The sequence below is a fragment of the Podarcis filfolensis genome (genome assembly GCF_964270895.1).
Source record: "Podarcis filfolensis genome assembly, chromosome: 1".
NCBI classification, from domain to species: Eukaryota; Metazoa; Chordata; class Lepidosauria; order Squamata; family Lacertidae; genus Podarcis; species Podarcis filfolensis.
Window position 1 is genome coordinate 61,242,002 of NC_139604.1, and position 16,167 is coordinate 61,258,168.

A 16,167-nucleotide genomic window follows, 5' to 3' on the forward strand; every position below is an offset into this window, starting at 1 on the left:
TACTTCTTTCTCAGTTTTAAGGATAACTGGATTATTTTAAAATGCTGTTGTACTAAAACGTACAGCAATGCTACTCCAAAAAGCTCTACTTTTTTCATGGTCGTCGTCTTCTTCTCCTTCTTCGGCGATCACTTGTAGCCGAGTAAGGTTGTCTTCCATAAACACGGTTTTAACAATGAGTCCATAACTCTTATGTCATTTTGTGAGCGGTGGGAACTAAGCCACGTGGTAACGATGCACCAGTTTATACTTGCAGTGGAAGATTTCAGAGACACACCAGCTAGGAAGCCAGACAAAAAATTTTATTGTCTGTCCGTCTCTCTTAAACAAGGAAACTCCTTAATTCCACACAGATACATCTCAGTCCACTGCCACCTGGTGACTAAACTATGTAATGACACTATTGGTGTTTATACCCCACCCTCCAGCCTAAAAAAGTTCCCAGAGAGCTTACAAAGATTAGTCATGGAACAGTCTTTGTCTTAAGGCTTGCAAAACCAAATACATGATACAAAAGAGGTTGGGGGGGAGGGAAGAAGGGGCAATAGGCAAATTCTGGCACTGGTTCTTAGCTTCATCTTTGGTTATCTCTCAGTGAGTGAAACACCTTCATCAGGTGTGAGTGCAATATTACTGGATGTTGCATTCATGGGATCAGCCCTCTCGGGCACCAAAAATATCCTGGCATCTCATTTGGGTCTTGCTGGAAAGTAAGGCTTGGGGGGGGGAGGTCCTAGATGACACCCCTGTTGAGAACCCTAGGAGAGCCCCATTTGCCCAGCCAGCCTGTGGTCCAAAACTTTATTTAGAAAGTGGATGAAGAAAAGGCCACAAATAGGACATAAATAATTAAATGTTTCAAAGATTTTGTGTTTTTAAATGTACACCATCAGCCACTGTTCACTTCCATTCAGATCTTACCTGTATAAATGTGTTGGGGGTAGGGTTTTTTGGGGGGCAGCCACTGAAAAGTTGTTCTTCTGTTCTTTTCCAGATGTACAGATTAACACTACGGACAAGTAAAGAAACGGTGTCCCGAAGGTTATGTGAATTACTTTCGGAACAGTTCTGAGCCATAATGTGCAACCCCTTCTGATTCTCCATTTCTGCCATTCTCCATGTCCTGCTCCAAAAATGTTTTGTACACCAGTGTCTGCGAAAATAATTGCCACCCCATTCACATCCCTGCCTTAAAGGACCTGTCCCTTTTTATGTGAAACAAATGATATGTGCAACATAAAATTACTTAAATGTGAAAATAAAATAAAATGACTCTTAGATTTTTGGTGCAAAGAAGCTGGGAGGTCTTGTATGTGTGTGGGAGGTCTTGTGTGTCTCAACTCAACTGTGCTTCATATATTTTTGGCAGGAGTTGTTTTATTAAAATTCACTTCAGGTTTGGTTAATCCCAACTAAATGAAACAGTGGAAATGCCACCGTAAATTGCTAGAGGCATGATAGAAGAAGAAAAAAAAGGTATGAAAGAGAAGTTGGTGTGCAGAGAGGGCTAGATTCCATTCCTGCTCTATTGAATGTTACCCCATGTCCTTTTTAAAGGATCTAGATACATCTGAAGATGGCTTTAAGTATTTGCTTTGTAAAGAACATTTGGAGGCATAAGCACATATTCTGATTCATATTTTAATATCTTCAAATGACTTCCTTTAAATCCCAGCCCTCTACTTTTCTCCAAGTTCTGAACTACCAAAGAGTTATCGCCATGATAAATGCTTAAGTAAGAAAACCACATTGGGTTCTTGGGTACAATATGTTGTTGTTGTTTTTTCCAAAGCTCTGGTTGATCATCTAAACATCAGTACACTTTGACTTTAAATTAAGAAATCAGTTGAAGTATTCTTTTACCTAAGACTTTCCAAGCAACCCAAGGCATTGGTATTCCTGCCCCCCCCCACACTTTCCAGTTTAACAACAACAAAAAAGTATTTTTTTTACCCATTTAACATCTTCTGAATCATAGGGATAGCCACTAGCTCTGATCAGGGAGAGTTTAGTCTATTCAGATTTGAAATACACTGTGGGATTCTGCAAGTATGATGGTTAGGAAGCTAATTGCTGTCATGTCACCAGAACACTTTTGGTCTAGAACTTGACAGTCCTGTTTTCAAAAAGTGTAGTAATGGCACCTGTAGTTTGGTAAGATCTATGCATTTGTGGAACATGCTGTGGAACTGGCATCTTCTTTGACAGAAGTAGAATGATCATTAAACTGACTACCGTTACACACCTCTGAAGTAATTTATGACTACAATTATATACGAAGGCAATGCAAAAATTAAAAAAGTAAAATAAGCTACAATGTTGTCTGATGACAAGTGATAGTTGCTGCTTGAATTATGAGGCTTTTTAACAAACAACAACGTGGCTTATTCTGTCCCAGTGTCTGAAATTAACTAATTAAAAACTGAAAATCCACTTTCCTTCTTAATGTGGCTATTGGATCAGAATCATATTGACCAACTTCTCCAGTCAAATTTGGTGAGTTATATTGAAGCACATTGTATGGAACTACCTGGTGTGTAACCTGGTAAAATAATAAAACAATAACTCTTACATTCTCCTATCACTGCGGAAATTTTTAGGAATTGTCATTATGACAGGCCCATTGCATTACTGTGATTACACTACTGTAAATGGTATTAAGCATTCAGAGGTGTTCTGAAGTGTGTCTTATCACAGATGCTGGGAAGAACGGCCATCTCATTTTTAACATAGATCCATCCCACTGGAAGCATAGTTTGTCTCCTTTTTAATTCCACCTTAATACACTGTTTTTGTGTACTGTCCACTTGTGTAATTTTTGCAAATAAATGTGGTTTTATCCACAAAGGGTGATATTTAACTAAATTATACTCAGGGTAGGCCATGTGAAATTAATGGACTTCACTTACCGTAGTTAAGTCCATTGACTTCAGTGGATTTTCTCAGAGTATGACTAACATTGGATATCATTCATAGAGAAAAAGGACTCTAAATATAGGTGGCTCAATGACCAACTGTATATATGAGTAATCAAACTTTATGCAAGACTTCACCTCTGATATGAGCCATATAGGCATTGTTTTGAAGAAAACTTTTTTTTAAAAAAAGTTTCTCTTTATTGGGATAAATGACCTTGATTTACCAAAGTTGTGTGTCCTCCTCCATCTCAAGCAGAAGTTAACAGTTTCTGTGGCTAAAGCAGTATTAGTAATTAAGGTACAGTATTTGTTTTGTTGACATGTGAAAATACCTGAACAGGAAGACAAAATATTGTGCACTTTTAGGCCTACACTCCAATATGTAATGTGTAGTCATCTCACTTGTAAAAAAAAATAAAAATCACAAGCTTCTATGGTGGGCTTTGATTATTATGACTGTAAAAAAATTGAAAATATAAAAAAAACTAATCATGTTATCTTTAATGGAAAAAAATAAATGGCTAGAAGAGTAAAAATTCCTTTCCTTTTTTTCATTCCCAGAGCATGACTTCTTTTTCTACCTAGTAGGGCTAACAAATGTGAAAATTTCATTTTATAGTCAGCGTTTAGAATTACGATTTAGATAAATACAAAACATCACCACCTACTGTGCAGAGGAAACGAAAGCCTGATTGCATAGGACAAAGACTTTGGCCCTGATTTATTTATTGCAACTCTCCAGTCCTCTTGACCATTGAAGCAGAGTACTTTTGAGTGTTTCCCAGCCAGCAAACTCATAACTCAGCGCCTTCCAGCTAAATAAGCGATATATTATTATTTTATCACTCATTTCCCCCCAAGCTATTCCCTTTTTATTTTATGTTTTCTTCTCCTGGTCTTAGGGATCTGCTTAGAGTGAGGTTGGATGAAGACATTAGCCTCTTGGGCTCCCTGCATTAGTGCTTCCTGGCTCACATTTTCTCTGATCTAATGACAGAAATGAAGCTCACATGGATTAAAAGGTGAGGACAGGGCACATGCAAGTCTCAGGACCACTCCTTGGCTTGTCAGAAGTAGAACTGCAGGACATGTAATGTAATGTAATGAATGAGTAGCTGTTAGGGCTTTTGTGGAGCACCTCTGCTATAATAAAAATAAAAATAAATAAATAATCGTGTCCCATGGCAAAATGAGAGCATCCAAAAATAAGGTAGTACCATAGTTTACTAGAGAGGCTGCCTGGGTATGTAGAAGTATAGAAGTTTGAATTAGGAGAAAAGCCCACAACCTGACAAGCATTTGCAAGCTTCCAGGAGTGATTGAATGCTGATGGCAGATGAGGCTAATATAAGCCATAATGTTCTGTCTGAGGTCAGAAGCATCTAGGATTTAGAAAACAGCGATTTGACAATTAGCAGATACACATGGCTGTTTAAAGAAGAAAATATTGCAACTATAAAATAACTTGCAAGGTCCCCAAACGGCAAGCTGTGTTTTACAGTGGTACCTCGGGTTACAGACGCTTCAGGTTACATACACTTCAGGTTACAGACTCCGCTAACCCGAAATAGTACCTCGGGTTAAGATCTTTGCTTCAGGATGAGAACAGAAGTCGCACGGTGGTGGCACAGCAGCAGCGAGAGGCCCCATTAGCTAAAGTGGTACCTCAGGTTAGGAACAGTTTCAGGTTAAGAACGGACCTCCAGAACAAATTAAGTTCTTAACCCGAGGTGCCACTGTACTGAACGGAGGGCCAAACAGGAAGCAGGAAGTGAAGCTGAAAAGTAGGGTTAAGAATTAAGGGAGCAGCAGTGCTATTTTTCTAGAAAAAGGTGCCAGAACTCACCATGAACGCCTCCTTCGTTCTCTTAGAATAGCAATGGCGTCCACCTGAGAGGTGTCAGAACTGAGTTCCAGAGAGTTCCGGCTGAAAAAGGCCCTGAGGAGCAGTATAATTTCAGGCCTTACTGAGGACTTTTAAGCAGCCTTGGTTAGGAGTAGTTCCCTTGGAATAAGGTTTGTCACCTGAAGATGTTTGTTTATAAATACTTTCTCAGCATAGAAAATTGATTCCATAGTCAATCCTAACTGATCTTCCTCCCCCTTGTTCTGTTCTAGCCAAAGTATGTGTCGCACGTCCTGTCCTTCTCTCACAAGCTTAAGATGTCCCTTTTGGTTTGTTATGGTGATCTATCACTTGGGTAGTGGCATTGCCTATAGGCTTTAAAGTGTGTCATAGTGGAGTTGGCTTTTAAAATGAAGGAGCGTCTCCACCTCCATCGTTCAGCCCGGACACTGAGGTCCAGCGCAGAGGGCCTTCTGGCGGTTCCCTCAGTGCGAGAAGCCAAGTTACAGGGAACCAGGCAGAGGGCCTTCTTGGTAGTGGCACCTGCCCTGTGGAACGCCCTCCCATAATATGTCAAGGAAATAAACAACTATCTGATGTTTAGTAGACATAAGAAGGCAGCCCTGTTTAGGGAAGTTTTTAATGTTTGATGTTTTATCATGTTTCTAATATTCTGTTGGGAGCCGCCCAGAGTGGCTGGGGAAGCTCAGCCAGATGGGTGGGGTATAAATAATAAATTATTTATTATTAAAATGAGAAAAGGTAAGATGCATGAAGCATTTTAAGGAAAGATGGACGTTAACACACTGCAGGTGATCTCAGCCCTCTCTGTATCAACCAAACACTGTATGCAGATTTTCTTGGATCAATAGTACTCTGTGTGCATTCATTAGCCACGTGTAAATGTATGTGATTTGGAAGAGGTCATTGCCCATAACAGTACAGATCTCATGTCTCACTGCTAAGATTGCAAAACATTTGCCTTGTTCAATATGAACATAGGAATCTGCCATCCAGAGTCCAACCATTGCTTTATCTAGCTGATTGGTCTGCTGTCCACACTACATGGCAGGTGCTCTCTCTCCCACCCTTACCTGGAGAGGCCATGCATTGAACCTGGGATCTTCCATAGATACAGCCGTTAATGTCACAACTTGCCCAGGAGCTGGTTCTTGTTTTGTGAGGGGTCTTTTGTGGCACATTTTGTTTCACCACTGTATGATCCGGTCATTTTGAAGGCAACTTCAGGCAATCCCACCCCAAATCCACAGGTATGCTGGGCAGCTTCCAATTTTGTAATGGTGGTAATATTATTGCTCTTTATTAGGATTAGTTTATTCTGCTTTCGCCCCCAACTTAGGTTTAGGTTAACACAGTGAAATAAACACAGCATGGAATCAGCCCTGGCGTGGACCTCTATGGAAGATATTGAGAGGTAGGCTGCTTTCAACTTGCCAAACAATCACTCTGTATGCGTGACTTGGAATATTGGTCCTTGATCAAGAAAGCACAACTTTAGAGTTGTTCCTCTATCCCCACCTCTATAAAATAATATGGGGACACCATTCGTGTTTTGATGCATCCTGACTTTATTGGCAATCTATTGAACACTTTTTATTGCTAATTCATCTAACACACTGAAAACTGTGAGGGAGAAATATATGCCTTTAAGCAAATGTAGGCACGAAACCATTTCTTATAAAGTGCTGAAACCTTATACACAACTTCATCTAAACCAATCTGCACTTAAGGCCAAAGCCCCTTAAAATCTAGGACAAGCATCTTAGCCTAATCTGTTTATCTGTTGTGATAAGGTATGAGCCAAGTGCCTCCACTTAATTCATGACCTGCATGAATTGCTATCCTAACATTACATGCTTCCACAATATCCCATAGGAGTGCATTCATATGTAATCATTCATACCTGGATAGTTGTTTCCAGAGGGTGATGCTTAGGGAGTGCTCTTTGGCCCCATGGAGCCTTCAATGTGGGGTTCCTCGGGGTTTGATTTTATCCCCTGTGCTGTTTAACATCTACATGAAACTGCTGAGTGTGGTTATCTGGAGTTTGGGAGTATGTTGTCAGTAATATGCTGATGACACACAGCTCTCTACTCCTTTACATCTGCAGGTGAGGCAGTGGAAGTGCTGGACTGCTGTCTTGCCTCAGTAATGGACTGGATGAGAGCCAAAAACTGAAGCACATTATACGCAGTGCTGCCTCCGAAGACAGTTCAGAAACTTCAGCTGGTGCAGAATTCAGTGGCCAGGTTGTTCACTGGAGCTAGACGGTTTGAGAATATTACACTGATCCTGGCCCAACTGCACTGGCTACCAATTAGTTTCCAGGCCCAATTCAAAGTGCTGGTTTTGACCTATAAAGCACCTTCATTACATATCTTTCAGTACTGGGTGTTCAGCTGATTAACAGTCTATGGATTTTTAATTGTGTTTGTGTGAAGGGGAGTTATTGGTTATGTATTTTGTATTCTCATTTTGTAATTTTATGTTGTGAACCGCCATGGGATCTTGGGAGGAGGGGTGGTTAAATAAACAAACAAATAAATAATCAATCAATCAATCTCCCCACCCACTTTGCATGCTGTAGTTTACAATCCCTTTCTCCATAGGCGTGCATCTTCATGTAGTCTTGGAAACCATACTTGTTCTCCTCCTCTGAACCTGACTGCTTTTTCTATTTTTGCCACTTAATAGTGTCTATTGAGTGTTTGTTAGAGAAACTGGCATTATGGCATAGATGAACATTCCAAGATTCAGTAGCACCTTCAGAAAAATGGTGCAGTGTGGCATGCTCCTGTTCAGGATTCCAGCCAACCAGACGCTGTGCCCTTTTCTAGAATAGTTTGTTACATTATTACTCGCTCCGCTCCAGATTTATGCACAACCCATCAGTCAGCATTCCGTGTTGACTGAACATGCTCAGTCTTTACAGAGGTATTTTAAAGGTCTCCTCAGCACCACCTACATTTTTTCTATAGCTGCTTTGTACTTCCCTGAACCTGGTGATACCTCTCTCTCTTGTGTAGGGATGGTGCTGTTTTGGCAATGTGAGGATCCATGCTCAAAGAATGAGTTTGCTTAGTAGCACGCAGCACCTTGATACCACCCAGCTGTTTTAGACTACAACTCCCAACATCCCTGACTTTTGGCCATCAGATTAGGGAATGCCGATATACAGGAGTATGCTCATTAATTACTCGCCACTGAGAATGAGAATGACCAACTAAACTCTTTATTAAACCTATTTAACTATTTTACAATACATAGTCCTGTAGACGTTGCTTGGTGGAAACTTTCTGAGCAAGGCAGATATTTATTCCATCCGAAATGATGAATAAATTAGCCAAGGATGTTATCAGTACCAGTCTTCTTGGAAGTATGCTCTGCCTGCCTTCCCAAAGCTTGGATAAATCCATATGAACGAAGGGATGTTGAGTGTCAAATGTCTTTTTGCAAAGTAAGTAATAACCGATCATTATTTTCTAAACAATCCTTTTACGGTTGAGGAAGCTGAGTCTGCCTCATGTGTACATCCATTGTAGTTGCATACGCAGCCACCAAATAGGATGATTTCTGTAACAAGTGGCATATGTGGGTTCTCTGGGTCTGGACAAGGCATTGTCAGCTCCTTCTTGTAGAGTGTGAGTGGCATGCAGCACCCACACTCTGTGTGTACCATCATCTTGGCAACATTTAGCCTGTGAAAGAGAGGAATATTAATAATAATAATAATAATAATAATAATAATAATAATAATATACCCTGCCCATCTGGCTGGCTGGCCTCCAGCAAAATATAAAAACATAATAAAACATCTAAAAATGTGCAATTGGCTCATAGGACACCCCCTGTTAAACCTGCAAGAACTGCCAACTGTTTTTAATGTTTGATGTTTTATTATATGAGGGGGTTGCACAAGTTAGCCTCACTCCCTGCCATTCTCAGGAGTAGCCAATGAGGAGGAAGGAACGCCTTGTTCCTCACCTCCCAACAGCAGCAGCATTTCCACTTGCCAGGTGGGTGAGGGGCAGGACAGTGGAGCGGTTGGGGATAAAAATACCCTTCATCTGGGAGAAGGTCCTAGGAGTGTGTATGTATGGATTTCTGTGTTGGTGTGTGTGGCTTTGAAGCTGGCCATTTTGGGCCTTGGCCCCACCTATCATCCACATGTGGCTTCCCAGAAGTTCACCCACGAGGGTATGTCACCCCACCCCTGTTCAGCAGCAAAACCCTGAAAACAAAGCTATAGATCTGGAGTATCTCAGAAATTACCAAGAGCAAGAGATGTTGAACAGAAAACTATTGCCCTCCATCCTGCTATTGCAAGCACCATTGTACTGCTTTGTGGTATTTATAATACTTATTGATACCAGATTGTTTTAACAAGTTGTAAATTATGCTGGGATTTGTTGATGAAAGGTGGTACAGTGGTACCTCAGTTTACGAACTGTTCTGCAAGTCCGCAAGTTGCCTGCATGCTGAAGCCTGGGCACGCTGAGCTCAGCGCGCCCAGACTTCGCGCAGCTCTCCGCAAGGTGCGGGAGCACGGCGCCGGGCTCCCACAGCTTGCGGAGAGTTGCCTGTTCTGGGGACTGGGGTCAGGGGAAGCTCGGGCTTCCCCCGCCCCAGCCCCGCGCCTGGAGGGGAAATAAATCCCCCCCTTTATTTCCCCCCCCCCAAAAAAACTAGGTGGGCCTTATGGGACGGTGCGTCCTATAGGGCGAAAAATACGGTACTATATCTTAAAAAAGAAATGCAATATAGGATAATAGAATGCAATGTACTATATAATATTTAGCTGCTGTACAGTAATGGAAATAATTGACTTTGGTAATATTTACAGATTATTACTTTTGATTATGTAATAAGACAAAAGTCATAGGGACTGGCCATATTCACCTTGATGATGTTGGACACATTCCTTCGCAGCGAGTCAAAGTGACATTTGCAACACAACCCTTGTAAACCACTTGATCTTCATATTCAACAGATTCACACTTCCCTGAAAGACATGAAATAAAACAGTTAATATACAAGCAGCACTGGAAATGTGGTGAATCATCTTATGGCAATATAGATGATTGGTATTTTCTGTCATCTGGAAACAGCTGATATTGAATCCAGTGAAAAGGGATAATACATTTCTTTATCAGTTGTATCCCCTGTTCAGTCTGCTGTGGTTCTTTTAGAGTCTGTACTACTTTAGGTTTTCATGCTTATGGGAGCAGGTATATGGCCTTCCTTAATGCTGTTTGTAAATCCATGTATGGTGACAATTTTGTGAAATCAGTTATTTTAACCATTATAAATGAATTAATTTGATTTTTATTGTTAAAGAACATTTAAAACATTTTGACATATGTGAAAGGGTAGCTCGCAAGTCAAAGAACTTATCTGTACTTCAACCCACGTCTAAGCATACTTTTCTTGGAACAAGGTGCCAATGGTTTCAATGGGCTTATTCCCATTGAAACGTATGCAGGTGACTATAGCCTTAGGAAGGCAACCACTTTCACTTAGACCATTTATTTAGGTAGGTAACTGTGTTGGTCTGATGCAGTCGAAACGTATTAAAAAATTTAAAAAAATTCTCCAGTAGCACCTTAGAAACCAACTAAGTTTGTTCTTGGTAGAAGCTTTTGTGTGCATGCACGAAATCTGAAGAAGTGTGCATGCACACACGAAAGCTTATACCAAGAACAAACTTAGTTGGTCTCTAAGGTGCTACGGGACAAATTTTTATACATTTCGACCATTAATTTAGTTTAGGTAACCTATGATTTGAGGTTGTGGTGGTAGTTGTTATTTTAGGGGTGCTGCCTGTAAAATGAAAAAAATAAAAGCAAAATGTCTGAATGAAAACACATGCATAAACAAAATAATATGGGTATAATCCTGAGTCCATTTAAAGAAAATAAGTTGTTCATTCTGCAAAGTCAGGATTGCATCCAAAGTCACCAACCACAAGAGATCTTGAGACCAAACTTTTTCCTTTTTTTAATATATGAGTTTGAAAATCAAGTGATCTAGCTGTTGGATGGGGACAGAGCTGTTCAAATGCTTTTCCCCACAAGGACGTTTAGGCTGCAGTTCTACACAGATACAGGGGAATAAGGCCCATTTAATTTACATCTGTGTGTTGATTCATATAAGATGACAGTTCTAGTGTACATAATAGAGAACAAATATTGCTTTGCACTTTCCTGTTCCAGGAACATATTGTGCTAGGTTGTGCCTTCTAAAAAGATGTGGAACTAAACAGGCAGCTACCTAGGTATTTGTAAAAATTAACAAAAAAGGGAACAAACTGGATCAAAAGGAAAAATAAAATAGAAATGAACTAAAAAGAAAGTATAGCATTAATCCTAAAAACAGAAACTATAAACATTGTTGAATGAGCAGTACCACAGAATACTGTGAAAAGTGTGACCTGTGAAAAGATATTTATCCTGTATGATACTAAAAGTTTAAAATTAGGGGTGGAGCTGCACAGATGGTAAAGAAGCGGAGGGGATCTAGAACAAAATTCCAAAATGATGATGCAGTGACTATAGTCAACGTAAAAGTTCGAGAAATACAAAAACCACATTTCAACCAAAAAACATTTCCATGAAGTAGAAGCTCACCAGGAGATACAGTTGAGGTATATGACGTGGAGGTTGTCTTCAAAGACTGAGTACTACTACTCAAAGTACTAGTTCGGGTAGTTACTGGAATACTAATGATATTAGTACTGGATGACAATGGAGAACTGCTTGTGACCGGAATAATGGGAGTAGTAGAAAGAGTAGATGTAAACGGAATTGAAGTAGAGGATGTTTGTATGGGAGAATGTGGTGTCATGCTGGACGCCGTAGAAATCAAACTAGTTGGAGAGGTTTTTGGCGTGTTAGTTGCGGAGGTTTGTGTTGATACAGTGGTTCGGGATGTGGTGGAGGGAGATGTGGTTGGCGTGGTTTTCGGCGTGCTGCTTGGCGGTCTGGTTGTCGAAGGTGTGGTGACTGCAAAGGAGAAAGAAAGCAAGTGAAAGGGGGGCGACCACACGTGGGAACGGGAGAAGGAGGGAAGGAGAGAAGGAGAGAAGCAGAGCTCCTTCGGCACGCTCAGCGCCCTTACCTGTAGGCACCGGTGGTGGAACAGAAGTGGTGGTTTTTGGTGTTTCTGGAACACAAAAGAGCAAAGTCACATAGGTGGCGGTGGGAGAGGGAAAAGGCGGGCTCCCGTCCCGGCTGGGATTTTGGGTTGCCCAGGGCGCCACACGAGGACATGAGGAACAGGTTCCCGGATGACTGAGCCAGACGAGTCTCGCCCTTTTTGGAGGGCTGGCTTACGTGGGACCTGGAGGTGGGAATCCCTCTGCCCCTTTGGCAAGAGAGGGCTCCTGAAAGACTTGTAAGCTGCTGCTGCAGAGCGACCAAGGAGACTTACCCGTGGTAACTGGGACGGTGGTGGTTGCAGGAGTTGTGGTGGCCGGAGTGCTGAGCGTTTCTGTGCTGGTAGGGGGAGCAGTCATGAGAGTTGTGGCAGTGGGTACTGGAGTGCTGGTGGAAGTGGAGGTAAGGGTTGTGGGCGAGGTGGTGGTGGTTGTGGTGGACGGCGTCGGAGGAGACGGTGTGGAGGGGGGCACGGGTGCTGTTGTGGTTGTCGGGGTTGGTGTGCTAGTCGCAGTGGATTCTGTCGTGGTGGAGGGGGTTGTGGTGGTTAGGATTTTGGGGTGATGCGTAGAGGTGGATGGTGTGGAGGCTGTTGCAGTGGTCTTTGGCGTGTTGGTGGTTGCCGTCTGAGTTGATGCAGTGGTTCTGGATGTGGTGGAGGGAGAGGTGGTTGGCGTGGTTTTCGGCGTGCTGCTTGGCGGTCTGGTTGTCGAAGGTGTGGTGACTGCAAAGGAGAAAGAAAGCAAGTGAAAGAGGGGCGACCACACGTGGGAACGGGAGAAGGAGGGAAGGAGAGAAGGAGAGCAGCAGAGCTCCTTCGGCACACTCAGCGCCCTTACCTGTAGGCACCGGTGGTGGAACAGAAGTGGTGGTTTTTGGTGTTTCTGGAACACAAAAGAGCAAAGTCACATAGGTGGCGGTGGGAGAGGGAAAAGGCGTGCTCCTGTCCCGGCTGGGATTTTGGGTTGCCCAGGGCGCCACACGAGGACATGAGGAACAGGTTCCCGGATGACTGAGCCAGACGAGTCTCGCCCTTTTTGGAGGGCTGGCTTACGTGGGACCTGGAGGTGGGAATCCCTCTGCCCCTTTGGCAAGAGAGGGCTCCTGAAAGACTTGTAAGCTGCTGCTGCAGAGCGACCAAGGAGACTTACCCGTGGTAACTGGGACGGTGGTGGTTGCAGGAGTTGTGGTGGCCGGAGTGCTGGGCGTTTCTGTGCTGGTAGGGGGAGCAGTCGTGAGAGTTGTGGCAGTGGGTACTGGAGTGCTGGTGGAAGTGGAGGTAAGGGTTGTGGGCGAGGTGGTGGTGGTTGTGGTGGACGGCGTCGGAGGAGACGGTGTGGAGGGGGGCACGGGTGCTGTTGTGGTTGTCGGGGTTGGTGTGCTAGTCGCAGTGGATTCTGTCGTGGTGGAGGGGGTTGTGGTGGTTAGGATTTTGGGGTGATGCGTAGAGGTGGATGGTGTGGAGGCTGTTGCAGTGGTCTTTGGCGTGTTGGTGGTTGCCGTCTGAGTTGATGCAGTGGTTCTGGATGTGGTGGAGGGAGAGGTGGTTGGCGTGGTTTTCGGCGTGCTGCTTGGCGGTCTGGTTGTCGAAGGTGTGGTGACTGCAAAGGAGAAGGAAAGCAAGTGAAAGGGGGGCGACCACATGTGGGAACGGGGGAAGGAGAGAAGGAGAGAAGCAGAGCTCCTTCGGCACGCTCAGCGCCCTTACCTGTAGGCACCGGTGGTGGAACAGAAGTGGTGGTTTTTGGTGTTTCTGGAACACAAAAGAGCAAAGTCACATAGGTGGCGGTGGGAGAGGGAAAAGGCGTGCTCCTGTCCCGGCTGGGATTTTGGGTTGCCCAGGGCGCCACACGAGGACATGAGGAACAGGTTCCCGGATGACTGAGCCAGACGAGTCTCGCCCTTTTTGGAGGGCTGGCTTACGTGGGACCTGGAGGTGGGAATCCCTCTGCCCCTTTGGCAAGAGAGGGCTCCTGAAAGACTTGTAAGCTGCTGCTGCAGAGCGACCAAGGAGACTTACCCGTGGTAACTGGGACGGTGGTGGTTGCAGGAGTTGTGGTGGCCGGAGTGCTGGGCGTTTCTGTGCTGGTAGGGGGAGCAGTCGTGAGAGTTGTGGCAGTGGGTACTGGAGTGCTGGTGGAAGTGGAGGTAAGGGTTGTGGGCGAGGTGGTGGTGGTTGTGGTGGACGGCGTCGGAGGTGACGGTGTGGAGGGGGGCACGGGTGCTGTTGTGGTTGTCGGGGTTGGTGTGCTAGTCGCAGTGGATTCTGTCGTGGTGGAGGGGGTTGTGGTGGTTAGGATTTTGGGGTGATGCGTAGAGGTGGATGGTGTGGAGGCTGTTGCAGTGGTCTTTGGCGTGTTGGTGGTTGCCGTCTGAGTTGATGCAGTGGTTCTGGATGTGGTGGAGGGAGAGGTGGTTGGCGTGGTTTTCGGCGTGCTGCTTGGCGGTCTGGTTGTCGAAGGTGTGGTGACTGCAAAGGAGAAAGAAAGTAAGTGAAAGAGGGGCGACCACACGTGGGAACGGGAGAAGGAGGGAAGGAGAGAAGGAGAGAAGCAGAGCTCCTTCGGCACGCTCAGCGCCCTTACCTGTAGGCACCGGTGGTGGAACAGAAGTGGTGGTTTTTGGTGTTTCTGGAACACAAAAGAGCAAAGTCACATAGGTGGCGGTGGGAGAGGGAAAAGGCGGGCTCCCGTCCCGGCTGGGATTTTGGGTTGCCCAGGGCGCCACACGAGGACATGAGGAACAGGTTCCCGGATGACTGAGCCAGACGAGTCTCGCCCTTTTTGGAGGGCTGGCTTACGTGGGACCTGGAGGTGGGAATCCCTCTGCCCCTTTGGCAAGAGAGGGCTCCTGAAAGACTTGTAAGCTGCTGCTGCAGAGCGACCAAGGAGACTTACCCGTGGTAACTGGGACGGTGGTGGTTGCAGGAGTTGTGGTGGCCGGAGTGCTGGGCGTTTCTGTGCTGGTAGGGGGAGCAGTCGTGAGAGTTGTGGCAGTGGGTACTGGAGTGCTGGTGGAAGTGGAGGTAAGGGTTGTGGGCGAGGTGGTGGTGGTTGTGGTGGAAGGCGTCGGAGGAGACGGTGTGGAGGGGGGCACGGGTGCTGTTGTGGTTGTCGGGGTTGGTGTGCTAGTCGCAGTGGATTCTGTCGTGGTGGAGGGGGTTGTGGTGGTTAGGATTTTGGGGTGATGCGTAGAGGTGGATGGTGTGGAGGCTGTTGCAGTGGTCTTTGGCGTGTTGGTGGTTGCCGTCTGAGTTGATGCAGTGGTTCTGGATGTGGTGGAGGGAGAGGTGGTTGGCGTGGTTTTCGGCGTGCTGCTTGGCGGTCTGGTTGTCGAAGGTGTGGTGACTGCAAAGGAGAAAGAAAGCAAGTGAAAGGGGGGCGACCACACGTGGGAACGGGGGAAGGAGGGAAGGAGAGAAGCAGAGCTCCTTCGGCACGCTCAGCGCCCTTACCTGTAGGCACCGGTGGTGGAACAGAAGTGGTGGTTTTTGGTGTTTCTGGAACACAAAAGAGCAAAGTCACATAGGTGGCGGTGGGAGAGGGAAAAGGCGGGCTCCCGTTCCGGCTGGGATTTTGGGTTGCCCAGGGCGCCACACGAGGACATGAGGAACAGGTTCCCGGATGACTGAGCCAGACGAGTCTCGCCCTTTTTGGAGGGCTGGCTTACGTGGGACCTGGAGGTGGGAATCCCTCTGCCCCTTTGGCAAGAGAGGGCTCCTGAAAGACTTGTAAGCTGCTGCTGCAGAGCGACCAAGGAGACTTACCCGTGGTAACTGGGACGGTGGTGGTTGCAGGAGTTGTGGTGGCCGGAGTGCTGGGCGTTTCTGTGCTGGTAGGGGGAGCAGTCGTGAGAGTTGTGGCAGTGGGTACTGGAGTGCTGGTGGAAGTGGAGGTAAGGGTTGTGGGCGAGGTGGTGGTGGTTGTGGTGGACGGCGTCGGAGGAGACGGTGTGGAGGGGGGCACGGGTGCTGTTGTGGTTGTCGGGGTTGGTGTGCTAGTCGCAGTGGATTCTGTCGTGGTGGAGGGGGTTGTGGTGGTTAGGATTTTGGGGTGATGCGTAGAGGTGGATGGTGTGGAGGCTGTTGCAGTGGTCTTTGGCGTGTTGGTGGTTGCCGTCTGAGTTGATGCAGTGGTTCTGGATGTGGTGGAGGGAGAGGTGGTTGGCGTGGTTTTCGGCGTGCTGCTTGGCGGTCTGGTTGTCGAAGGTGTGGTGACTGCAAAGGAGA

The 16,167-nt window shown here is 45.5% G+C and overlaps 2 protein-coding genes across 6 annotated transcripts in view; one reads left to right on the plus strand and one right to left on the minus strand.

Annotated features, from left to right (window-relative positions):
* AP2A2 (adaptor related protein complex 2 subunit alpha 2) overlaps positions 1-3,454 on the plus strand; it is a 62,109-nt gene extending 58,655 nt beyond the window's left edge. For all 5 annotated transcript variants that reach the window (XM_083587274.1, XM_083587272.1, XM_083587273.1 and 2 more), the window contains one exon: positions 995-3,454. In XM_083587274.1, coding sequence (XP_083443400.1) covers positions 995-1,072 — 78 coding nt within the window. In that variant the 3' untranslated portion in view covers positions 1,073-3,454. The remainder of the gene's footprint in view (positions 1-994) is intronic.
* Positions 3,455-7,995: 4,541 nt separating this feature from the next.
* Positions 7,996-16,167, minus strand: part of MUC6 (mucin 6, oligomeric mucus/gel-forming) — a 75,908-nt gene continuing 67,736 nt past the window's right edge. The window contains exons 74-83 of the mRNA XM_083586906.1: positions 14,837-15,286; positions 14,525-14,569; positions 13,960-14,409; positions 13,648-13,692; positions 13,091-13,540; positions 12,779-12,823; positions 12,214-12,663; positions 11,412-11,786; positions 9,685-9,787; positions 7,996-8,483 (exon numbers count right to left, since the gene is read on the minus strand). Coding sequence (XP_083443032.1) covers positions 8,261-8,483; positions 9,685-9,787; positions 11,412-11,786; positions 12,214-12,663; positions 12,779-12,823; positions 13,091-13,540; positions 13,648-13,692; positions 13,960-14,409; positions 14,525-14,569; positions 14,837-15,286 — 2,636 coding nt within the window. The 3' untranslated portion in view covers positions 7,996-8,260. The remainder of the gene's footprint in view (positions 8,484-9,684; positions 9,788-11,411; positions 11,787-12,213; positions 12,664-12,778; positions 12,824-13,090; positions 13,541-13,647; positions 13,693-13,959; positions 14,410-14,524; positions 14,570-14,836; positions 15,287-16,167) is intronic.